The 21274-nt window shown below is 34.4% G+C and overlaps 1 protein-coding gene across 7 annotated transcripts in view; it reads right to left on the minus strand.

Annotated features, from left to right (window-relative positions):
* Positions 1-21274, minus strand: part of DACH1 (dachshund family transcription factor 1) — a 456626-nt gene that overhangs the window by 33868 nt on the left and 401484 nt on the right. For 3 of the 7 annotated variants that reach the window (XR_014070377.1, XM_081546705.1, XM_081546703.1), the window contains 4 exons: positions 17221-17372; positions 7491-7638; positions 4415-4558; positions 3856-3924 (listed from right to left, as the gene is read on the minus strand). Coding sequence is in view for 6 of the 7 variants with exons in the window: in XM_081546705.1 (XP_081402831.1) it covers positions 3856-3924; positions 4415-4558; positions 7491-7638; positions 17221-17372 (513 nt within the window). In the remaining variant the exon portion in view is untranslated. Of the gene's footprint in view, positions 1-1365; positions 3925-4414; positions 4559-7490; positions 7639-17220; positions 17373-21274 lie in introns of those variants that run through there. The other 4 variants (XM_081546707.1, XM_081546706.1, XM_081546704.1 and 1 more) reach the window with 3 other exon arrangements.

Raw genomic sequence — 21274 nt, forward strand, 5'->3', positions numbered from 1 at the left:
GTTTTGTGCACTAGAATTTGAGGTCCCTATGAGACAACCAAATACCAAATGGATATTATTTGGAACTCTTAAGATGTCTGGATTGGCTGGAGAGACATTTTTTAAAATTTTTTTAAATTGTTAAAAGATATAGCTTAAATCATCTAAGTGGAAGCTACTGAAAAATGAGAGACTAAGATTCAGTGGAAGGAACTCATAATATTATAGATTTGGCTGCATACATTGTGTAGATGTGCATTCATATGTGTGAGGGACTCAGGTTTTGGAGGATATTTATTAAGCAGTCCAAATAACAGGTAAATAAGTATTTATACTGACTCTGCCTACTGTATATATATATATATGGACTTCCCTGGTAGCTCAGTCAGTAAAGAATCTGCTTGTAGTGCAGGAGACCAGGGTTCAATCCCTGGGTTGGGAAGATCCTCTGGAGAAGGAAATGGCAAACCACTTCAGTATTGTTGCCTGGGAAATCCCATGGACAGAGGAGCCTAGCAGGCTGCAGATCATGGAATCACAAGAGTAGGACACGACTTAGTGACTAAACCACCATATATATATATATATATATATATATACAGGGCTTCCCTGATAGCTCAGTTGGTAAAGAATCCGCCTGCAATGTGGGAGACCTGGGTTCGATCCCTGCATTGGGAAGATCCCCTGGAGAAGGGAACGGCTACCCACTCCAGTATTCCGGCCTGGAGAATTCCATGGACTGTGTAGTTCATGGGGTTGCAAAGAATTGGACAGGAGTCAGCGACTTTCACTTTCTTATATATATAATATCTTACAAAAACCTTTAAAGTAAGATATAATTTCTAAACGCCATCACTAATCATGACATATAAATCTGTAAGACTCAGGCATGAAAGAGTTAATCACCATAAAATCCAGCTCCTGAAACAAGTTGCTTTTAAATTAAAATATATATATATATATTCATTAAATTTCCATCAAGCTTATGAATTTTGAGTTTAGTTACCAGAAATATCAGTAATGAAAACTTCATTCCTGTATAGTATGAGCTGATTTACCTTACTTATCCAGATAAGTAAATTATTTAGAGCTTCTTGCTCAGCAATAGTTTCTAAGCAGCTTTCTGTTTTCCTCTTCCCCACCTCTGTAGTTTTACAGAAATGATGCTACTAAATACTGACGAAGCAACATTTATTTGGGGGTAACTGAGTAGTATTTAAGTACCTGACTGCTAGGTGACTAACTCATGGGCCAAATCTGGCTCATTTATTAACAAAATACTAAAAATGAATAAGTACATGCCAAGGATAAAGAAATGTGAGTTTCCTTTTTCATTCCTAATTAAGTTGAGCTTATTTTGCAATACAGAATAATTTCAATTATGATTGGATTGGGAGCAAGAAAGAATACAAAGACTCATAACTCCTGGGAAGGGAGCGGGGCTGTGTTCGTGTCATTCATGAGTTGTTAAGCAACACGTGCTTATAGCTGCCAAGATGTCTGATATAGACCATTTCATAAATTAGCAGTGAGTTCTAGTTCCTTTTCCTTTACCTTTCCCATTCTTGAACTTAGACTCCTCATTTTACTAAACACAGTCCTTGTTCTTTGATATCTTCTCTGCATCATTAATTTTGCTATTTTGTTAGCTTCTAAATTTATGAATTTAGTTTCCAAGGTTAAAAAAAAAAGTTTCAAAGGACTAAATGAACTCATTTAGTTGGGTTAGGCTAGCAAAAGATGATCTCTTTGCTTTGGTATTTTAAAAGTCTTGGTTAGTGTCAAGTAAGATAACCGATAGCAATTAACATATAGAAACACAGATTCATCTACATGTGTTTTTTAGATTACATTTGAGAAAAACTCACATTATCTAATTAAAATCCTTAATATTAAGGTTCTTACAGAAAACCGTTCATTGAAGAGTATGATTATCAGAAAAATCATTAAATTCAAGTGTAAGTGCACAAAAATTAGAATATTATTGATTATTTATATTAGGCTTGAGGAACTCATCTTTTTAACTGATAAGATGAATGAAAGAATTGAAAAAAAGGTTCATGTTACAATTAAGAAAAAGCAATAAATAACCCCATAAAAAACAATATTTACTTTAAGTAACTATGTATAATTGTCATTCAAATGTTTCTCCTTTCCTGAGTTACAGAGTTGTTTGAGTGGGTTTTCTATGTTATATATAACATTTTGGATGGCAGAAAGAATGCAATTTATGACTAAAAGTTTTCTTCAGAGTATAAGTAAATCATAATAAAAATTGAAAGTAGTCAAAACTTTGACCTATATAGCAAGACCTTATCCCGTATTGAAATATACATCTGAATATGTGTTTTACAAATTCAGATAAAATAATTATAGCCTTACAGATGATCCAAATATTGTTAATAGCAAACTCATGAAATACATATTATGTCAACTATGCAAAATGTTTCACTGTTGCCTAATGCCTTCTTAAACTTCCCATGTATATGAAAGAATGTAGTGTCCATAATTTTTCTTGCTTGAATTCTAATCACCTTAAAAATTCTGTGGACATCAGATAATTTATATATCACATCTACCAGGAGGCTTATGTGCTTTTTTAGAACACTTTGGACATTGACTAAGTTAGTGCCTGAGAAGTCCCCAAATACACAGACCATAGTTCTGATAGTTCACACTGGACTTACTGTCCCTGATAAAGAGGACTAACTTTGTTATTAGCAATTTGTTAACATATGCATGCAATTCTTTACAAAGCAACATAGATCTTTCAAGTTTAATAATATTAAACACATATGTAATTTTGCTGAAACCCATAATGCTCTAAAATATGAAATCTTTTCTACAAGATGTCTCATAATAACATATGGTTCAAGCCTTAGGATTTTAAAAATAATTATCGTGGTAAAATCAATTAATACACAAAAAACATTCTCTAGGAATGTCTCCGGTTTCTGATTTTTATTTATTGCATATATGATACTTTACACAATTATATTTCCTTTATAGTGAACTAAGAATGATACTTTTGGAACTGACTGAGTAACACGATTAATGTCAAACAATATCCCCCAAATGAATGAACTTAAAATGCAAAATAAAAGCAATTGGGGGGATTATAGCAGTTAATCATTTTAGGCTTCCCTTTGAAGAATCATTTTCATTTAATGCTCTTTTTATTGTTTAGTATTCTTGTTGTTAGATTGAGTTTATTGTCTAGCATAGATGTGAGACTATAAATGCTACCTTCAGATTTTGTTCTTTCCTAATAGTGTGGTCTTGGCAATATACATATTTTGCTTTTCTGAGGGTTGAATAGAAGTCCCTTTAGTATTCTCTATACGATTTTGCTCAGCAGACTTGTGTTGTTAAAATATATATAATGGCACACAGTCCACTTGGAAAGTCCACATAGGATCAAATAATCTTATTTATTGTTAGCTTTCACCTGGTTTATTTTACATGTACCTTGCATTAGTTGTCACTAAAACAAAAAGAAGGTAATTTCAAATTTTAAGAACTCCCTAGTTAACTCATGATTTTATTGATATAGAATTTATAAAACTTTCATCTATTAGATTGGGCTCAAACATTCAATAAAACACATTTACTGTGTTCAAGATTAAATCATACATTGTTTAAAATTAATTATTCCTTTTTAATTGCATTGTATAAACAGAAATGACCTGTTAATTTAAAGAAAATCTATCAGCACAAAATGAATTCACTCATATAAACAAGCAAGATGAACTTGACCTTGTTTGAACTTGTTTTGATGTGGCCCAGATGGTAGGCTACATGCTTGAATAGCAGGCTAAAGCAGAGCAAAAACTCATAGAGCAAGATCTAGATTTATAGCCTTTTGCAAATTCCCACCTTGTATTGTCCTTTCGGCATCTGTTCTGCCGCCACTGCGGTCAGCTTCTATCTCTGGGGTCAGAGAGTCTAAAAGCACAGAAAGGTAAGAGTGACACACATTTCATTTGATTCCCATTGTCCTTCAAAAAAAAAGCAACCTGTTACTTTGGTGCTGAATTAAAATTACATAAATCTTTGTCATCTTTTAAAGGTTGAACAAAGACTATAACCATGAGAATTATCAGAAGATTTGAATGGATAAATAATGCAAAATTGTTCAGAAAATGAGATGGGTTGAGAACTCCTCATATTAATATTTTATTATGTTTCAGTATAGACAGAATTGGTTAAATAGAAACGCAATGTCATCTCAGATCCTGAAGTAACAAAACTGTGGAAGCACCCATGAAATAAAACATTTCCCCCAACACATGTGACTTTTCTTTCCACTATGCTTTCAAAAAGAGCTTAATGAATCACCAGCCACAGAAACACCAACCCACAAACACATTTAAATTGCCTTTTGAGTATTCACAATGAAAGTTAGTTAGCCATGCATAAAGACACATCCTCTTACCATTTAAGACCCTGAGACTATCTGTTGAAGCTGCCTGTTTTAGTGTTTGTTCGGCTTGCTCACGCCGTTTTGTCTCAAATTCAAGTGCTTCTTGCAATTTTCTCTTTGCCTTCTTCTCCTTCTTTAGCCTCTTTTGAACTATGGCTAGAAAAGAGTATATATATATTATTATTTTTCAGAATTTTTGCAATGTTCACATTTCCACAAACGGTCTCTATTTTTAAAATAATATTATTTTTCCCCCCTGTTGGACTGCACCTGTCTGTGCAGAGGAAGTTTAAACAAAACAAAACAAAAAAACAACAATAACCCACTTTTACCTAAAATAAATCTCAGTAAAATGTCCAAGGAGGCTAATTTTTGTTTAGCCTTGAACTATTACAAGAACGCCTTTAATTATCATATGTGGAGACAGTTTTAATGGGAAACTAATTTTAATAAATATTTATACTCACTAATAAAAGAAGTCTGATTAGATAAATTCTGTAGTTTAGTCTCTGCCCTTGAATCACACAAATGAAAAGTAGTCTGAATAGTATAAACCTTTAAGATTAGTCTCTTTTTATGAAACATCAGTTCTGAGTAGTAGACGGAGCATTTCCCCTATCTTTACAAAAATGTTATACCAGCAAAAATTTTAATAATTCTTTCTTGAAATTTTAGACAATGTAATAAATACTATTGCATAAGAGGAGCTAAATATTATTATTGTTCATATATATAAACAAACTTTTTTTGGATGAAACTATTGCACTTTGCTTAGAGAAATATTAATAATTTCATAGCAGATGTATATGCACTACAATATATTTCAGGTAAGTTACACTTTTAGACTGTAGGAATTTGATGAGTATAAAACTTCATTGCTACTTATATAAAAAAGCAGCCTATGATACAAAAAGTTAATTATGATGAATTTTTTCCTACTGACCAATTTAAGTATTTGTACATAATATGTAATCAATAAATACTAACAAATCTTCTTCACAAATGTATGTTAACTGTATTTTCATACATATAATAATTGATCATCGTTTTAACTTTTACACTATATACAAAGTAACCAATCAGCATATGGAAAGCATAAAAGTGTTTTCTTTGAAATACTTTTTTTTTCTGGATGGTTGATAAACATTGTGTATGTGAATGTGACAGAATCAGTATGAGAAAATCCTTCTGGCAGAATTAGTCATAAGAAGTAACCATTACAAATATATTGTATAATTACTTACTACAGATTAACAAGCAATATATTTTACCTAGCGTAGTATTCAGTCAAGACATCAAAAAAGGTAATAATGGTTTATGTAAGAGTATTACTTTGAATTTCCAGTTTCCACAAATCCTGTTTTTATAATCAATATTATTAAAATGGCAGACCATTATCTTATAGTTTATTGTTGCTGGTAACATATATTTACAGAAAATTGTTTTTACACTGAGTCAAATCTTATAAGAAAAAACAAAAGTGGTTTCAACTAAATGCTAATTTCCTTTATTTAATACTGTGAAAATCTTAACAAAGTTACTTGCCTACTCTTTTCCTTTCTAAAGATGATTGCTTATACTGTCTCTGAAAAGAAACAGTAATTGCTGAATTATTTATTTGGATTGTTTATTCCCATGGCACTAAAAGCTCAATACCCAGTGCCTTGCCATTGACTGCTCTTTGTTTCCTCCTACATGATTGAAGCAAATGTTTCTCTCTTCAGGATAACACACAGGCTTCCATAGACACATTCATATAGATCATTATTGACAGTCATTACCTTTAATTTGTTGTTCATAATTAATTAAATGGTAAGTTCATAGTGTTGTCTGTGAAACACATTGCCCTATACCTTTAGTGGTTAAAGGAATAAAACAATGTAAATCTGTGTAAACCAACACAGTTCTGCAAATCTCTCAAGTAACCAAAAGGTCACTTTAAGAATTCGAGGTTCTGCTTTTAAGTCTTGTTGGAAAAAGACTTCTCCAGGTGAGAACAAAATTGTGACATGGCTATCTCATGGAAGATGGTCCCAAAGAACAAACCCTTTGACCATATTTATTACTCAGAACATATCCCACCATCAACATTTATCTTGTTTTGCTTACTCTAGTAGCTAAAGCTACGTGAAGTTGCATTACTTAGAACAGTGCTCTACACCCGGAGTGCCAGTGGCCCAAATCAGCCTCATCCTGGGAACTGAATGACTATTGCTTCATAGTAACTAATAAAAAACCTATTAGTTCTGCAAGTTTTGAAAGAAAGAATGATTTTTAAATGACCACATCACACATATCAGAGGCAAGTGTGGAGTATTTATAGTGGATACTTATTAAATGAGAGAAAAGGAGCTTCCCCTTTTAAATATTGAGGAGAACTTTAGAGTTGAAGCAGAGGAGAAGTTGATTGTAAAGAAAATCCTCTTGGATCTCATACATAAAATAAGCACACAAATATGAATGACCTTCAAAATTATCTAAACGCGCACTGTAAAGTGTGTAAAAAGCAGTTCATAGACTGATAATAACATTATTTTTACCCAATAAAAATTCACATTAGTTTCTACTCTGATGTGTATTTGACCTTGTTGGATGAAAATGAAGCATTCAGAAAGAAAATTATACAAACACTCAGCTTTGGTCATTTGTTCAGATATTCATCAGTCTTCCATTTCAGTTGATAAATATCTCACTAAATCTGCTTCGCTTGAATAATCAGTGTTTTTCTATTTTAGTTTTAAGACTTTAACTCAAGCTTTTCAAAGGGCAATTATGAATGAATATAGAATTTTTCTTCATGGCTGTCATCTTATCAGAACTCCTTCTTATCTTAAAATTATGAATTGGTTAAATCTATAAGCAATAAAAATTATGTGATTAATGATTTAATGGATATATTTCAGTTTATTGAGGTATGAAGAGAAGAGAAACCATGCACTTTGAAGGTTAAGCTCAGGATTCAAATCCTGCACTAAACTTTAGCTACAAGTAAAAACAAAAAAGTTACAGTTTCATAGTAAATCACGAAATATTGTTATGCTGAATATTTGATGCTAAGTATTAAACTTATTTGGAAGTTTAAAAATACCTCTATTCTTTTGTTCCATTGCCAACTGCTTCTCAAGTGTCTCCCTTAGTTCTCGTTCCCTTAAAAAATCCATCTTCAGTTCTGTTTTTTCAAGTTGAACCTGTTTTTCTTGAGCTCTGGCATTATCTATGGCAACTTTCAAGAGCCCCTGTACAAAGAAGGTATTCAGAATTATAATGTTTTGCTATGAAGCACATTTCATTCATTACCTTAACATATTTGAAAAGAGAACAGCCCACTTATCAAATACCGTCATTCCTGTTGGGCAGTCACTCTGTACTAGCTAGGACAAATAGCAAAAGTAAAGCAAAATTTTTCGAAGTTTAATTAAACTATTTTAGGAAGACAAATATTTTTGGCATGAAGGTTCAATCGCTTCTAATTAGAATATCTAGATTTAATACTACATGAGGGCAACACATAAGTGAATCTTAAAATTAAATATTGTGAAGAAAATTAGACTGATTTGTTCCACGTGTAATTATCTGACATAGTTTATGTAACCCCATGCGATGTTAGCAATACTCACCTATCTCTCAGGGCTCATTCTCTACCACTTCCTACTGAGATTATATACAACATCAGTGGCCATTTGTTTCTTAAGGCACCAATTTGTTTCTGCACCAGGCACTTGGCTCTCTGTTTCCCTCCTGAATGCTTTTCCTCCCATGTTTTGCATGGCTCACTCCTACATTCATTTCACCTTTGTTCAGTCATCACTGGGGAAAACCCTTCTCTTCACATCTTATTTGGACTAGCCCTCCAAACTCACCTTTTTATTCCCTCCTTAAAATTCTTCATACCATTTATTATGTAGTATTGTCATCTATTTATTTGTTTAGTGCCGTATTTTGCATCTTCTTCACTGAAATGTAAGTTCTCTGAGGCAGAGACATTTTCTCTCATTGGGTACTATGGGTACTAAAACCCAGAGAGTGCCTACTGTAGAGTAGATTTCAAAAATTTATTGAATAGAAATTGTAATATGGTGTATGTTTCTTGAGATACATAATATGGATCAGGGATCCAAAACTTCATGGCTTAGTAATGCATTATTTTTAAAAAATCCATCAGAATGGCTCTAAACAGAGGATAAATTTTAGGGGAATATTTAACAGTATACATAATAATAGTATATGGCAAAAGCAAATTATATCTATTTATATAGCTGATTATAAAATAATGTATATATAATTTGACTATATGCTATATTAATATATGAGTAGTATTCTGAAATTTTCAAAAATGAGATTGTGAGAATATGTAAAACATATGCAAAGTGTTCTGCATGTGTTCTCTGCTAAGATGCATTAGAAAATTATTACTGAAATTATTAGTCAAAATTGGAGCTAAGATTTCAATCCTTCTCAACTCAGCAATTCAAAATGCCCTTTTGGAAAAGTTGCTTTGCTTTGGTTTGTGAACATCAGCAGCTGAATTTTTCAATTGAAATTAGAAATGAAATGGTAGTTAATGTCAGTTGTAGATATATTTGAGACCCCTTTACCCCTTTGTAGGATACGACATAAGAAGTTTGATTCATATATTTCAATTCCAGCTTGACTTGCTAATGCAATAGGAATGTACCTTTAGCTCAGCCCACCAACTGTCACAAGTCTTTTTAAGTCTCTTTTCAATTACATATAAGCTATTAATATTTAATATTTTGTATAACTGACCCTGAATTTTCTGGATTAATTTTTGTGATAGGAAACAAGCTGGAATGGCAGTTCACCTCTCTCTGCTCTTTTGTTTTTAACAATAAAACGTAGCTGCTAAGGAAACTGCCATCTTAACTCAATTCAGCAACATTCCTGTATATGTTTCCTCTTCATCAGGAACAAACAATTAGTAACAAATGAAAGAGATCATTACATCAAGTGCCCTTCTAGATCACCCCAATTAAAACTTTAGTTTAGCTGTATTTTAATTCTAAGATACCAAATTCTAATTTTCTGCTCTGATTGCTCTTGTTGACTTATCTTTGAAAGATGTACTCTCTGTGCGATGTCTAGAGATTATTTAGCAAGATGCCAATGTTGGCATCACTTAATGTGTTGATTGGTTGTATTATCAGTAGCTGTTTAAAATAAATTACTATTAAACTATTATTGTCCTTGGCTGACAAAACACAATATTTTGGTGTTCTTTAAATATGAAACAATCATTATGAATAAGCGTGTTGAATAATGTTAAGCTGCAGTTCTAATTTGTGTAATTTTATATTAATATTTGTTGTAAAGTATAAAGTTGCTAAGAACATTTATGTTTATTGTTTCCTTCTGTTACATTGCTGTTAATGTCGCTAATGGTAGTACATTACTTATTCCTGCTGATTATGTCTGAAAAATATTAGCTTTTAGGATCCAATACCCTCTAGGGACTACTTATAAGCTGTATAAAATTAAGTTTCATTTTTAGACTTTAAATCAGTGCACATCAGTAGGAGTCCAGTGTGAACAAAAATCTTCACTAGAGCCAAACTGATACATATGCAAAAAATATGTTATTGTCTGTGACAGCTCTGCTGCAAAAAATACAGAAAACCAATTAAATTTCAATGCAGCAGGGGACTGGGAAAAACAAAAGCAAGTAGTGTTCACAACATCTACAAATCACTGGGACACCATTTTAACCATCACTGATAATAGTACTATCGGATTTGTGTAACTTCTGTAAATTTTCCAGGTAGATCATATGCAAAAGGTCACACAAAATGCTAGATCTCATGTGGTCATGCGATATCAAGCAAAATTCTACGATGGCAATGTGATTTAATGTAAAAGAAACAAGGCTTAAAACATAAAATTTGTTCCCAAGGGGAGGTCAGTTCTCATGATGTTGAAGTTGGATCATAACGATTCTTAAAAAAAAATGCATTTTAAACTTAGTCTATGACACAGCAATTATTAAAGATAGTGGTTGTTTGACTTCAGATTTCTTTTCTATATGCAGACATAATGCTTGTCATAATACAGAAATATTTTTGCTTTCTAAAGTACTATGCCGTGTAAATAAATTTCTATCATTTTTTCAGGGAATGTGTTTATAAACTAATATATATATATATTTATACACATATACATATATAAAGGACACATTAGTCTAGCAATATGCCAACTATTTTTCTTGCCTAGGAAGTATAAATATCTGCCTGTATAGGAGACTTTAAGTAATACTGATGTGACAGAAGCATTTCTTAATTTACTAGTTAGATCCTAGAGGAAGAAAAGCTTACTTGGTACATATTTGTATTTTGTGGCTTCCTTGGTGGCTCAGAGGTTAAAGTGTCTGCCTGCAATGCGGGAGACACAGGTTCGATCCCTGGGTCGGGAAGATCCCCTGGAGAAGGAAATGGCAACCCACTCCAGCAATCTTGCCTGGAGAATCCCATGGACGGAGGAGCCTGGTAGGCTACAGTCCACAGGGTCGCAAATAGTCGGACACAACTGAGCGACTTCACTTTCACTTTTTCTTTCACAAATTTTAGAATTAGATGACATGTATGGTTCCATGAGTATCATTGAAACTCAGGTGACAAAATTTGTGTTCAGTAATTTGCTGTTTCTGATGAGAGTAAATAAGGAAATGGTAACCCAATATTCTTGCCTGGGAAATCCCATGGACAGAGGAGCCTGGCAGGCTGTAGTCCATGGGATCACAGGGACTCTAGCCTCCTTGCTTAGAAAATCCCATGGAAAGAGGGGACTGGCAGACTGTCATCCATGGGGTAGCAAAAGAGTTGGGCGCTATTGAGCAACTAAACAACAACAACAACAAACCTAGTTGGAGGAGATTTCTAGCCATTATCTATTCTAGCTTAAACCTTTCAAAGATGAGAAAACCAAGGTAGAGAAGGAGGAGGTGACTTGTCTAAGGCCCCAAACAAGTAAGTTGACTAAGCCTAGATCAGAGCTACCCTGAGGTTTTTGGTTTTTCTTTTTTTCTTTTTTTGGTGTTTCATTCCAAAAAAGAAAGAATAGTGTGCCTTGAAGTTAGGAACTTTAAAATATATGACAGAACAGTATCAACTAAAGCATTTTTGCCACTCTTGTGACAAAAGATACTATACTTGGTTTACTGTTAAGGTTACTGTACTTCAAAGGTGATTAATGATGAATTCTCCATCAAAAGCACTTCTAGTATCCCATACTGCATATTGGTATCTAGAGATGCTACAAGGAGTGGAACTTGCTAAATGATAAGAACAGCAGAGTTGAAATGGGTCTTCTGTTATTCATAATAAACTCCTTGCAACTACACATGAGTTTCTGTTAATAAGTTGACTTTTGGCAAGTCCCTAAAGGATGGGGGAGATTCAGAGAACTTTTGAATTGGTCAATGTATGGAGGTACAGGGGGGGTGACGTGTGAGGGAATGCCTCTTTCCAAATACATTGCCCTATACATTTCTTCCATCTGTTTCTGAATTGTATTGGACAATTCACCAGCTCCTTCTGGACCTTGGTTTATAATCTTTTATAATAAACCAAGTAACACGTTTTCCTAAGTTATATGAGCTGCTTTAACAAATTAATTGGCGGGCATGGTTGGAACCTCCAGTCTGTAGCTGGTTGGTCACAAGCACAGATTACAACCTGGACTTACAATTGGCAATGAAAGTGGGGGCAGGAAGCAGGTTTGTGAGGCTGAACACTTAACCTATGAGATCTGATGCTATCTCTAAGCAGATCATGCCTGAATTGGGATAAAATGTAGGGCCCCCAGTTTAGGTCGCAGAATTGCTTGGTATGGGAAAAACTCAGACGTTGGTGAATTAGAAGTGTCAGAATTTAAGTAGTGTTAGAGTAGAGGAGACTCAGAGGAGTATATTTCCTGCACAAGGACATATTAAGATTATTCAGCAAATATTGCTGTTTAGTTGCTAAGTCATGTCCTACTTTTTTGGGGACGCAATGGGCTGTAACCCACCAGGTTCCTCTGTCCATGAGATTTTCCAGCAAGCATACTAGAGTGGGTTGCCATTTCCTTCTGCATGCTATCTTCCCGACCCAGGGATGGAAACTGCATCTCCTGTATTGGTAAGGGAATTCTTTACCACTGAGCCACCAGGGAAGTCCCCAGTAAAAAAAATATAAAATCTGGACTCTGTATCATTAGTACTGTTGTTGTAGATGATATAAATTAGTAAATATGATGCAGAGTCCAGATTTTTAAGTGATTAATGCCACTCTCTTCATTACAGTAAACTGAGTTTAAAATATTGGCCATATTTTACTGTTTTTTTTAATAATCTCTTTTCACAAATTGTTAATGGGACACACAAGAGAAGATATAACATATTATGACTAAAGATAAAAAGATATAATATAAAAACCAATGTATCTGATGCTAGTCTATCCATATTTTGAAGTCAATGTCTTATTTTGTTGTTTATCTTTTTGAAAATTTTCTAGTTCTTTTATCAGTTAGAGAAGATTAGTAACTATATAATTAATTACTAAAACATATTTTTATAATTAAAATACATATTAATAATGCAAATAAAAATGATTCATTTCTTTGAAATGTATAAAATATATTACATGACATTCAAATGTAAAGACTGTAATATGTATAATCAGAATACTTTGGTCAAATTATTTTTCATTGTCTTCCATTTAATACAGAAGTAAAGAATGCTTCTTAAATACCACAATCAGAATATGTTTATTTGTCAGACCATAGTGAACCAATCTTCTGCCATTCATTGTGGTTTTAACATCCCTTTTAGATTGTCCTTGTTTGTTTAATAATTCCACATAGACAAACCAGAGTGAACCAAACATCTATCCTACTCCCCTGATGGCATATATCTTTAGTGCTAATATCACCCCTCACGAAATTTTATATTCTCTACCTTATTTTTCTTTTCTACTTTTTACTTACTTAACTATCCTTTAAAATAATGTTTGTAAATAGGGTAATAAACAATATAACATATTTATTTATGGTCTTATGTGCAAATATATCCAAGTTATGATTCACAGCTTGAAAGCTCAGATTGAGAATAGTGGATAAAATTCTCCCTTCACTTTGTTCAAGTGGTAATCAATGATCGAAGGTGTCACATCCAGTAAATTGATACTAAAATTCTACTTTCCTCACCTAAAACCTCATAGGGAGTTGTCCATGAATATGTTTGATTAAGGAAATCATAATGAAAGATTATCCACATAGAAAAATAAAATGAAATGAAATTCCATATAAGATAATTTTTTTTAATTCTAAAAAGCAAAATCTAGAGTGAATTTAAATCTGTCACTAAAGTGAAATTGCTGTCCTTTACTGAAGATATTGTTATCCTTTAGGACTCCTAATTTATAAAAACATTCAAACTTTAAGAAAGAATAGTATAGTTCTAGGAATTAGCAAAAATCTGGTAGCTAAAGATACACAGCATACACATATATTTCTATACTACATATATTTTTCTATACTATATATAAAACATATTTTCTACACTATATATAGTATATATATTTTAAAATATTAGCATATAGTATTTTTCTACAGGCCCACTTTTAAAGCACAAAGAAATACCATTTAAGAAAATTCAATTTTGATAATGTGTCATGGAAGGGACATCCATAGTAGTTATTAAAAATTCTTAATTTTAAAATTATCAAATTATAGAATATCATGAAACCAAAGGATTGAATATTAGAACAATAACTCCTTAAATATTATTTTGAGTAGTTTTGGTCATTAATTCTAAGAAAAAATAGAGTTTATGTTCATTAAATTTAAATATAACACAATATTTTAAAATAGAAAACATACACAATAAACCTTTAATTTTAAACATGATATTATATGATATAAAAATGCAAATACTTTCAACTCAATTATTTTTCATTGTCATTGTGATAAAGTATCTTCAAAGGAAATACAGAGCTTTAAATTTACCACACCAAAAGAGTGTTGCCATTGGAAATAGAAAGCAGAGAACCCCATTATACAAAATTGAACTTACAAAGGAAATTGAGGTAGACATAATGTAATTACCCAAATTTGAATTTGGACAGCAAACATATTTATACTGTATGCCCTGTGAGTCAGAGTCATGACTGTTTAAATATTCTATACCATTTCTAGGATATTACTACAACTCAATATATGTAACAATAATAAAAGAGCTAGCAACTATGACCTTTTGCAAAATAACGTGAAATTATAACTGAACATAAATCCAGCATGTATGTCTGGCTTGTGTGTGTGGTGTATGTGAACATGTATATAAGTATGTATGTATGTATGTATATATTGTCGTTTCTTTTACTGTGTATGGTACTTAGTAAGACTTTCAATATTTATTTTACGTTACATACATATATGTGCATGCACATATACTTGTATACAGGTATCAAATTCATACATATACATATATAATATCTCATCTGTATACATCTATATGTGAGACTGAAGTGAACGGGCATAATTTATTTTAAATGAAATATTATTTTCTTTTTTGACGTGGACCATTTTTAAAGTCTTTGTTGAATTTGTTACAATATTGCTTTGGCTGTTTATGTTCTGTTTTTTCGTCTGTGAGTCATGAGGGATCTTAGCTCCCTGACCAGGGATCAAACCCACACCCCCTTCATTGAAGGCAAAGTCTCAACCACTGAACCCAGAGGGAAGTCCCTAAATGAAGCATTTTTATTGTGAGTGTTCAAACTTTGTCAGACCCAGATTCCTATGATTTAGGACTAGAAGAAATAATTTACTTTGACTTGACTCCTATCATCAACTCTTCCTAAATATATCCTCTTAACGCTGTTTGGAAGGCTAGAGAATACATTATTTCCAGAGATACATTCAATAAAAAATAATTTATCTAAAACTTGTACAATTTCAAACTGAAATTTTCCTTTTTTTCTTTCTTTAAAGAAATAATTATAATTTGAGGTGATGCAGATTAACATGTCTGGGCTTCTCAAGTCGTGCTAGTGGTAAAGAGCCTGCCCGCCAATGCAGGAGACATAAAAGATGTGGGTTAAATCCTTGGGTTCAGAAGATCTTGCAGAAGGAATGGCAACCCACTCCAGTATACTTGCCTGGAGAATCCCATGGACAGAGGAGACTGGAGTGCTATAGTGCATAAGGTTACATAGAGTCCGACCCGACTGTACCAACTTAGCATGCAAGCATGCATGCAGATAACATTTCTAGTCTGTGTATTACTGGCTATGGGTGGGTGGATAAACATTCCCAAACACAGAATTTGACTTGGTGATGTGGTTTTCACACAGAATGCAAGGGTCCCTGTGTAAATCTACTCTTCAGATGAGCAAGCTGGTCTACACTGGTGAATGTTTCCACAGAAAAGTTTTCTTTGCTGAAATTGAAATTAAATTATTATTTTCCCCATTAAAGAGGTTTTAGCTAGTGAAGATACAGACACCTAGATGGAGAATTTTAACTAAATGTTTAGCTTTTTATTTGCTTCATATAGAATTTTATATATATACATCTATATATGTATGCACACACACACACACAACATACAAAAGAAACTTAATTGTTCCCTTACTTCTCAAAGTGTAAATTCAGAAATGTTGAGGGATATTTTTGAAAGCATTTAACAAAAGAGAAATGCATTAAGAACTTTAACTCAGAAAACAATAATGTGGCCTGAATTTAGAAAAAAAAGAGTTCTATGTTTATTTTAATATATAATCAATTATTTGGCTATGATTACACTTAGGTTAGATTGATGATTTATTTCAATTACTGAGATATAAAACCTTAAAGTTGAATACAGTTCTGGAGATTCTAATTACATTAGTATTAAAAATGCCATATTAACAGATGAGAAGATATGTTACATTAAAGGCCTTCTGTTATGTCCTTAGAGAGGTAAATAAAATTAATTACATTTCTACTGGGAGGAAGTTTAATATGGTAGAAAATGTGTACAGAAAAATATCACTAAGGATTGAGTGCTAGAACAAAGATTAAAAAAATAATAATACCACCAGAATATCTGCAAGCAAATTCTTACTACCAGCTATTTTAAGTGTAGAGAAGTAGATGGCAAAAAGCTCCATCTGGGGTCCACATGACCACTTCATGTGTGGGCAAAAAATTATGCTTTCTTTTATCCCAAACACTTATTATTTTGGCTCCATGTTCTATGTTACTGTTAACTGTATTTTTTATTCATAATGTACTGTACATAAAATATACATCCTGAAGACTACATAGGATATCTGTGGAAAGTTTTGTATGACTTTTCAAAGTCTGCTCTTTGAAGAAACCCTATTAACCGAAATAAACTTATTTATGAAAGGGGGGATTTTGGGGATTCTTTTTCATTTAGACATATTTAAATGACTAAACATATCATTTCCTCACTGAAAGGCCAGCAGTTTAAAAACAGCTAAATATTTATTAGAACTGGTATACTGTCTTTTAATACATCAGATAAACTTAAACAGCTAGATTCCTACTATTAATTGGCAATAAAGAGAACATTTAGGCAGAATGGTTTTTAAAAGGCCCAGGTCATTTCATCTAAGTTTTTATTAAGATGTAGTATACATATTTGGGTATTTCTAACCAATTGAATTTGTGTATTAAGTTTAAAATATCAAATTGCTAGCAAAATTCATTATCATGGTTTTGTCAGTCTCAAGAATGGGTTAAGCTGGAATAGTATGGCTTTGGGAAAAATTGACAGCTGAACCCTCCATGCTCCTTTCTCCCAGAATGTGAAAACGTCCTACCTGTATGTTAGTCAGAAGGGTCTCTATGGAAGACAGTCCATCAGGAAACAGAAAAGGAGATGGGAATCCTGGAGGTAGTGGTTGTCCATGTCCAGTTAGAGAAAGTTTGTCAAGGCTGTCTCTCGCAGTTGGTGTGGAAAGCGGGGTCTCATCTGTACGTGATTGAAACAAAAATATAGAACAAGTTACGCTTGTCTGTTTTTATTAGACCTCAGTAATGGCTTCCCTAGTGGTTTCCAGAACATTTATTGCAAATTGGTTCCTGCTATCAGGAGAAAATGCTTTCTGCTGAATTTTCTTTAATGAAAAAGCTGTGGAGATACAACAAGATAACATTAATGAGTAACTTTATAAGCCTTTTAAATGCAGTCTCTAATGAGACTGAGTTTACAGTGCCATAGAATCTTTTTAAAACAAATATTATCTCATATATAGTTGTGATAATATATTCAGGCTGACTTTATGGGCACCTTCTCAATTATCTCATTTTAGTTTATTCTGTTTGGATTGACAATAAGATATTTCAAGAGCTTCATATAGGAGAAATGTTTTGTATATTAGTGTTTCTTTCTCAATTAACCTGGAAGGGTTATATATATCAATGATTTGTTCAAATATATTCTTAAGGAGTCTACAAACAAATACACAATTAAAAACTTTAATTCCATAACTAAAAAACAATACATACTTCAGTAATTATAATTGAATTGTTCAATATCATGAAAACTAAAGATCTGGACCAGAGACACCACAGAGACTGAGACAGAACTGTGTTTGAGTGTCTCCTGTGGAGGTACAGATCAGCAGTGGACTGCCACTGGGGCAGGGGCTCTGGGTGCAGCAGACTTGGGTATGGCATAAGCCCTCTTGGAGGAGGTCATCATTAACTCCACCATGGAGCTGCCAGAACTTATACAGGACTGGGAAATACACTCTTGGAGGGCATAAACAGAACCTTGTGTACACCAGGACCCAGGAGAAAGGAGCAGTGACCCCACAAGAGACTAACCCAGGCTTGCCTGGGTGTGTCCAGGAGCCTCCAGCGGAGGCATGGGTCTGTGGTGGCCTGCTCCAGGGTTGGAGGCACTGCGTGTAGCAGTACATGCATGGGACTTTTTGAGAGGTCACCATTATCTTCATTATCTCCACCATAGTTTGGCCCCAGGTAAACAGCAGGGAGGGAACACAGCTCCACCCATCAACAAAAAATTGGATTAAAGATTTACTGAGCATGGTCCCGCCCATTAGAAGAAGACCCAGTTTCCCCCTCAGTTAGTCTCTCCCATCAGGAAGCTTCCATAAGCCTCTTATCCTTCTCCATAAGAGGGCAGACAGACTGAAAACCACAATTACAGGAAACTAACCAATCTGATCACTTGGACCACAGCCTTGTCTAACTCAATGAAACTATGAGCCATGCCATATAGGGCCACCCAAGACGGGCTGGTCATGGTGGAGAGTTCTGACAAAACGTGGTCCACTGGAGAAGGGAATGGAAAACCACTTAAGTATTCTTGTCTCGAGAACCGCATGAACAGGATGAAAAGGCAAAAAGATAGGACACTGAAAGATGAACTGCCCAGGTTGGTAGGTGCTCAATATGCTACTGGAGATCAGTGGAGCAATAACTCCAGGAAGAATGAAGAGACGCAGCCAAAGCAAAAACAACACCCAGTTGTGGATATGACTGGTGATAGAAGCAAAGTCCAATGCTGTAAAGAGCAATATTGCATAGGAACCTGGAATGTTAGGTCCATGAATCAAAGAAAATTGGAAGTGGTCAAACAGGAGATGTCAAGAGTGAAAGTCGACATTTTAGTAATCAGCCAACTAAAATGGACTGGAATGGCTGAATTTAACTCAAATGACCATTATATCTACTACTGTGGGCAGGAATCCCTTAGAAGAAATGGAGTAGCCATCATAGTCAACAAAAGAGTCTGAAATGCAGTACTTTGATGCAATCTCAAAAACGACAGGATGATCTCTGTTCCTTTCCAAGGCAATCCCTTCAGTATAACAGTAATCCAAGTCTATGCCCTGACCAGTAATGCTGAAGAGGCTGAAGTGGAATGATTCTATGAAGACCTACAAGACCTTCTAGAAATAACACCCCCCAAAAATGTCCTTTTCATTATACGGGACTAGAATGCCAAAGTAGGAAGTTAAGGAACACTGGAGTAACAGGCCTTGGAGTAATTTGGCCTTGGAGTACTGAATGAAGCAGGGAAAAGGCTAATAGAGTTTTGCCAAGAGAACGCACTGGTCATAGCAAACATCCTCTTCCAACACATGGATATCAACAGATGATCAATATCGAAATCAGATTGATTATATTCTTTGCAGCCAAAGATGGAGAAGCTCTATACAGACAGTAAACACAAGACAGGGAGCTGACTGTGGCTCAGATCATGAACTCCTTATTGCCAAATTCAGACTGAAATTGAAGAAAGTAGGGGAAACCACTAGATCATTCAGGTATGGCCTAAATCAAATCCCTTATGATTATACAGTGGAAGTGAGAAATAGATTCAAGGGATTAGATCTGATAGACAGAGTGCCTGAAGAACTATGGACAGAGGTTCATGACATTGTACAGGAGACAGGGATCAAGACCATCCCCAAGAAAAAGAAATAAAAAAAGCAAAATGGCTGTCTGAGGAGGCCTTACATATAGCTCTGAAAAGAAGAGAAGCATAAAGCAAAGGAGAAAAAGAAAGATATTATAGATACCAAGGGAACATTTCATGAAAAGATGGGCACAATAAAGGACAGAAATGGTAGGGACCTAACAGAAGCAGAAGATGTTAAGAACAGGTGGCAAGAATACACAGAATTCAGTTCAGTTCAGTCGCTCAGTCGTGTCTGACTCTTTGTGACCCCATGAACTGCAGCACGCCAGGCCTCCCTGTCCATCACCAACTGCCCGGAGTCTACCCAAACCCATGTCCATTGAGTCGGTGATGCCATCCAATCACCTCATCCTATGTTGTCCCCTGCTCCTCCTGCCCTCAATCTTTCCTAGCATCAGGGTCTTTTCAAATGAGTCAACTCTTTGCATCAGGTGGCCAAAATACTGGAGCTTCAGCTTCAACATCAGTCCTTCCAATGAACACCCAGGACTGATCTCTTTAGGATGGACTGGTTGGATCTCCTTGCAGTGCAAGGGACTCTCAGGAGTCTTCTCCAACACCACAGTTCAAAAGCATCTATTCTTCAGCACTCAGCTTTCTTTATACTCCAACTATCACATCCATACACAGAAGAACTATACAAAAAAGATCTTCATGACCCAGATAATCATGATGGTATGATCATTCACCTAGAGCCAGACATCCTGGAATGTGAAGTCAAGTGGGACTTAGGAAGCATCACTATGAAAAAAGCTAGTGGAGGTGATGGAATTCCAGTTGAGCTATTTCAAATTCTAAAAGATGATGTTGTGAAAGTGTTGCACTCAATATGTCAGCAAAATTATAAAACTAAGCATTGGCCACAGGACTGGAAAAGTCAGTTTTCATTCCAATCCCTAAGAAAAGCAATGCCAAAGAATGTTCAAACTACTGCACAATTGCACTCATTTCACACGCTACCAAAGTGATGTTCAAAATTCTCTAAGCCAGGCTTCAATAGCACGTGAACCTTGAACTTCCAGATGTCCAAGTTGGTTTTAGGAAAGTCAGAGGAACCAGAGGTCAAATTGCCAACATCCACTGGATCATCGAAAAAGTAAGAGAGTTCCAAAAATACATCTGTTCTGCTTTTATTGACTATTCCAAAGCCTATGACTGTGTGGATCACAACAAACTGTGGAAAATTCTTAAAGAGATGGGAATACCAGACCACCTGACCTGCCTCTTGAGAAACCTGTATGCAGGTCAGGAAGCAACTGTTAGAACTGGACATGCAACAACAGACTGGTTCCAAATAGGAAAAGGAGTATGTCAAGGCTGTATATTGTCATCCTGCTTATTTAACTTATATGCAGAGTACATCATGAGAAACGCTGGGCTGGAGGAAGCACAAGCCGGAATCAAGATTGTCGGGAGAAATA

Source organism: Giraffa tippelskirchi, chromosome 12, assembly GCF_054371585.1.
Source record: "Giraffa tippelskirchi isolate mGirTip1 chromosome 12, T2T-mGirTip1v1.2.pri, whole genome shotgun sequence".
NCBI classification, from domain to species: domain Eukaryota; kingdom Metazoa; phylum Chordata; class Mammalia; order Artiodactyla; family Giraffidae; genus Giraffa; species Giraffa tippelskirchi.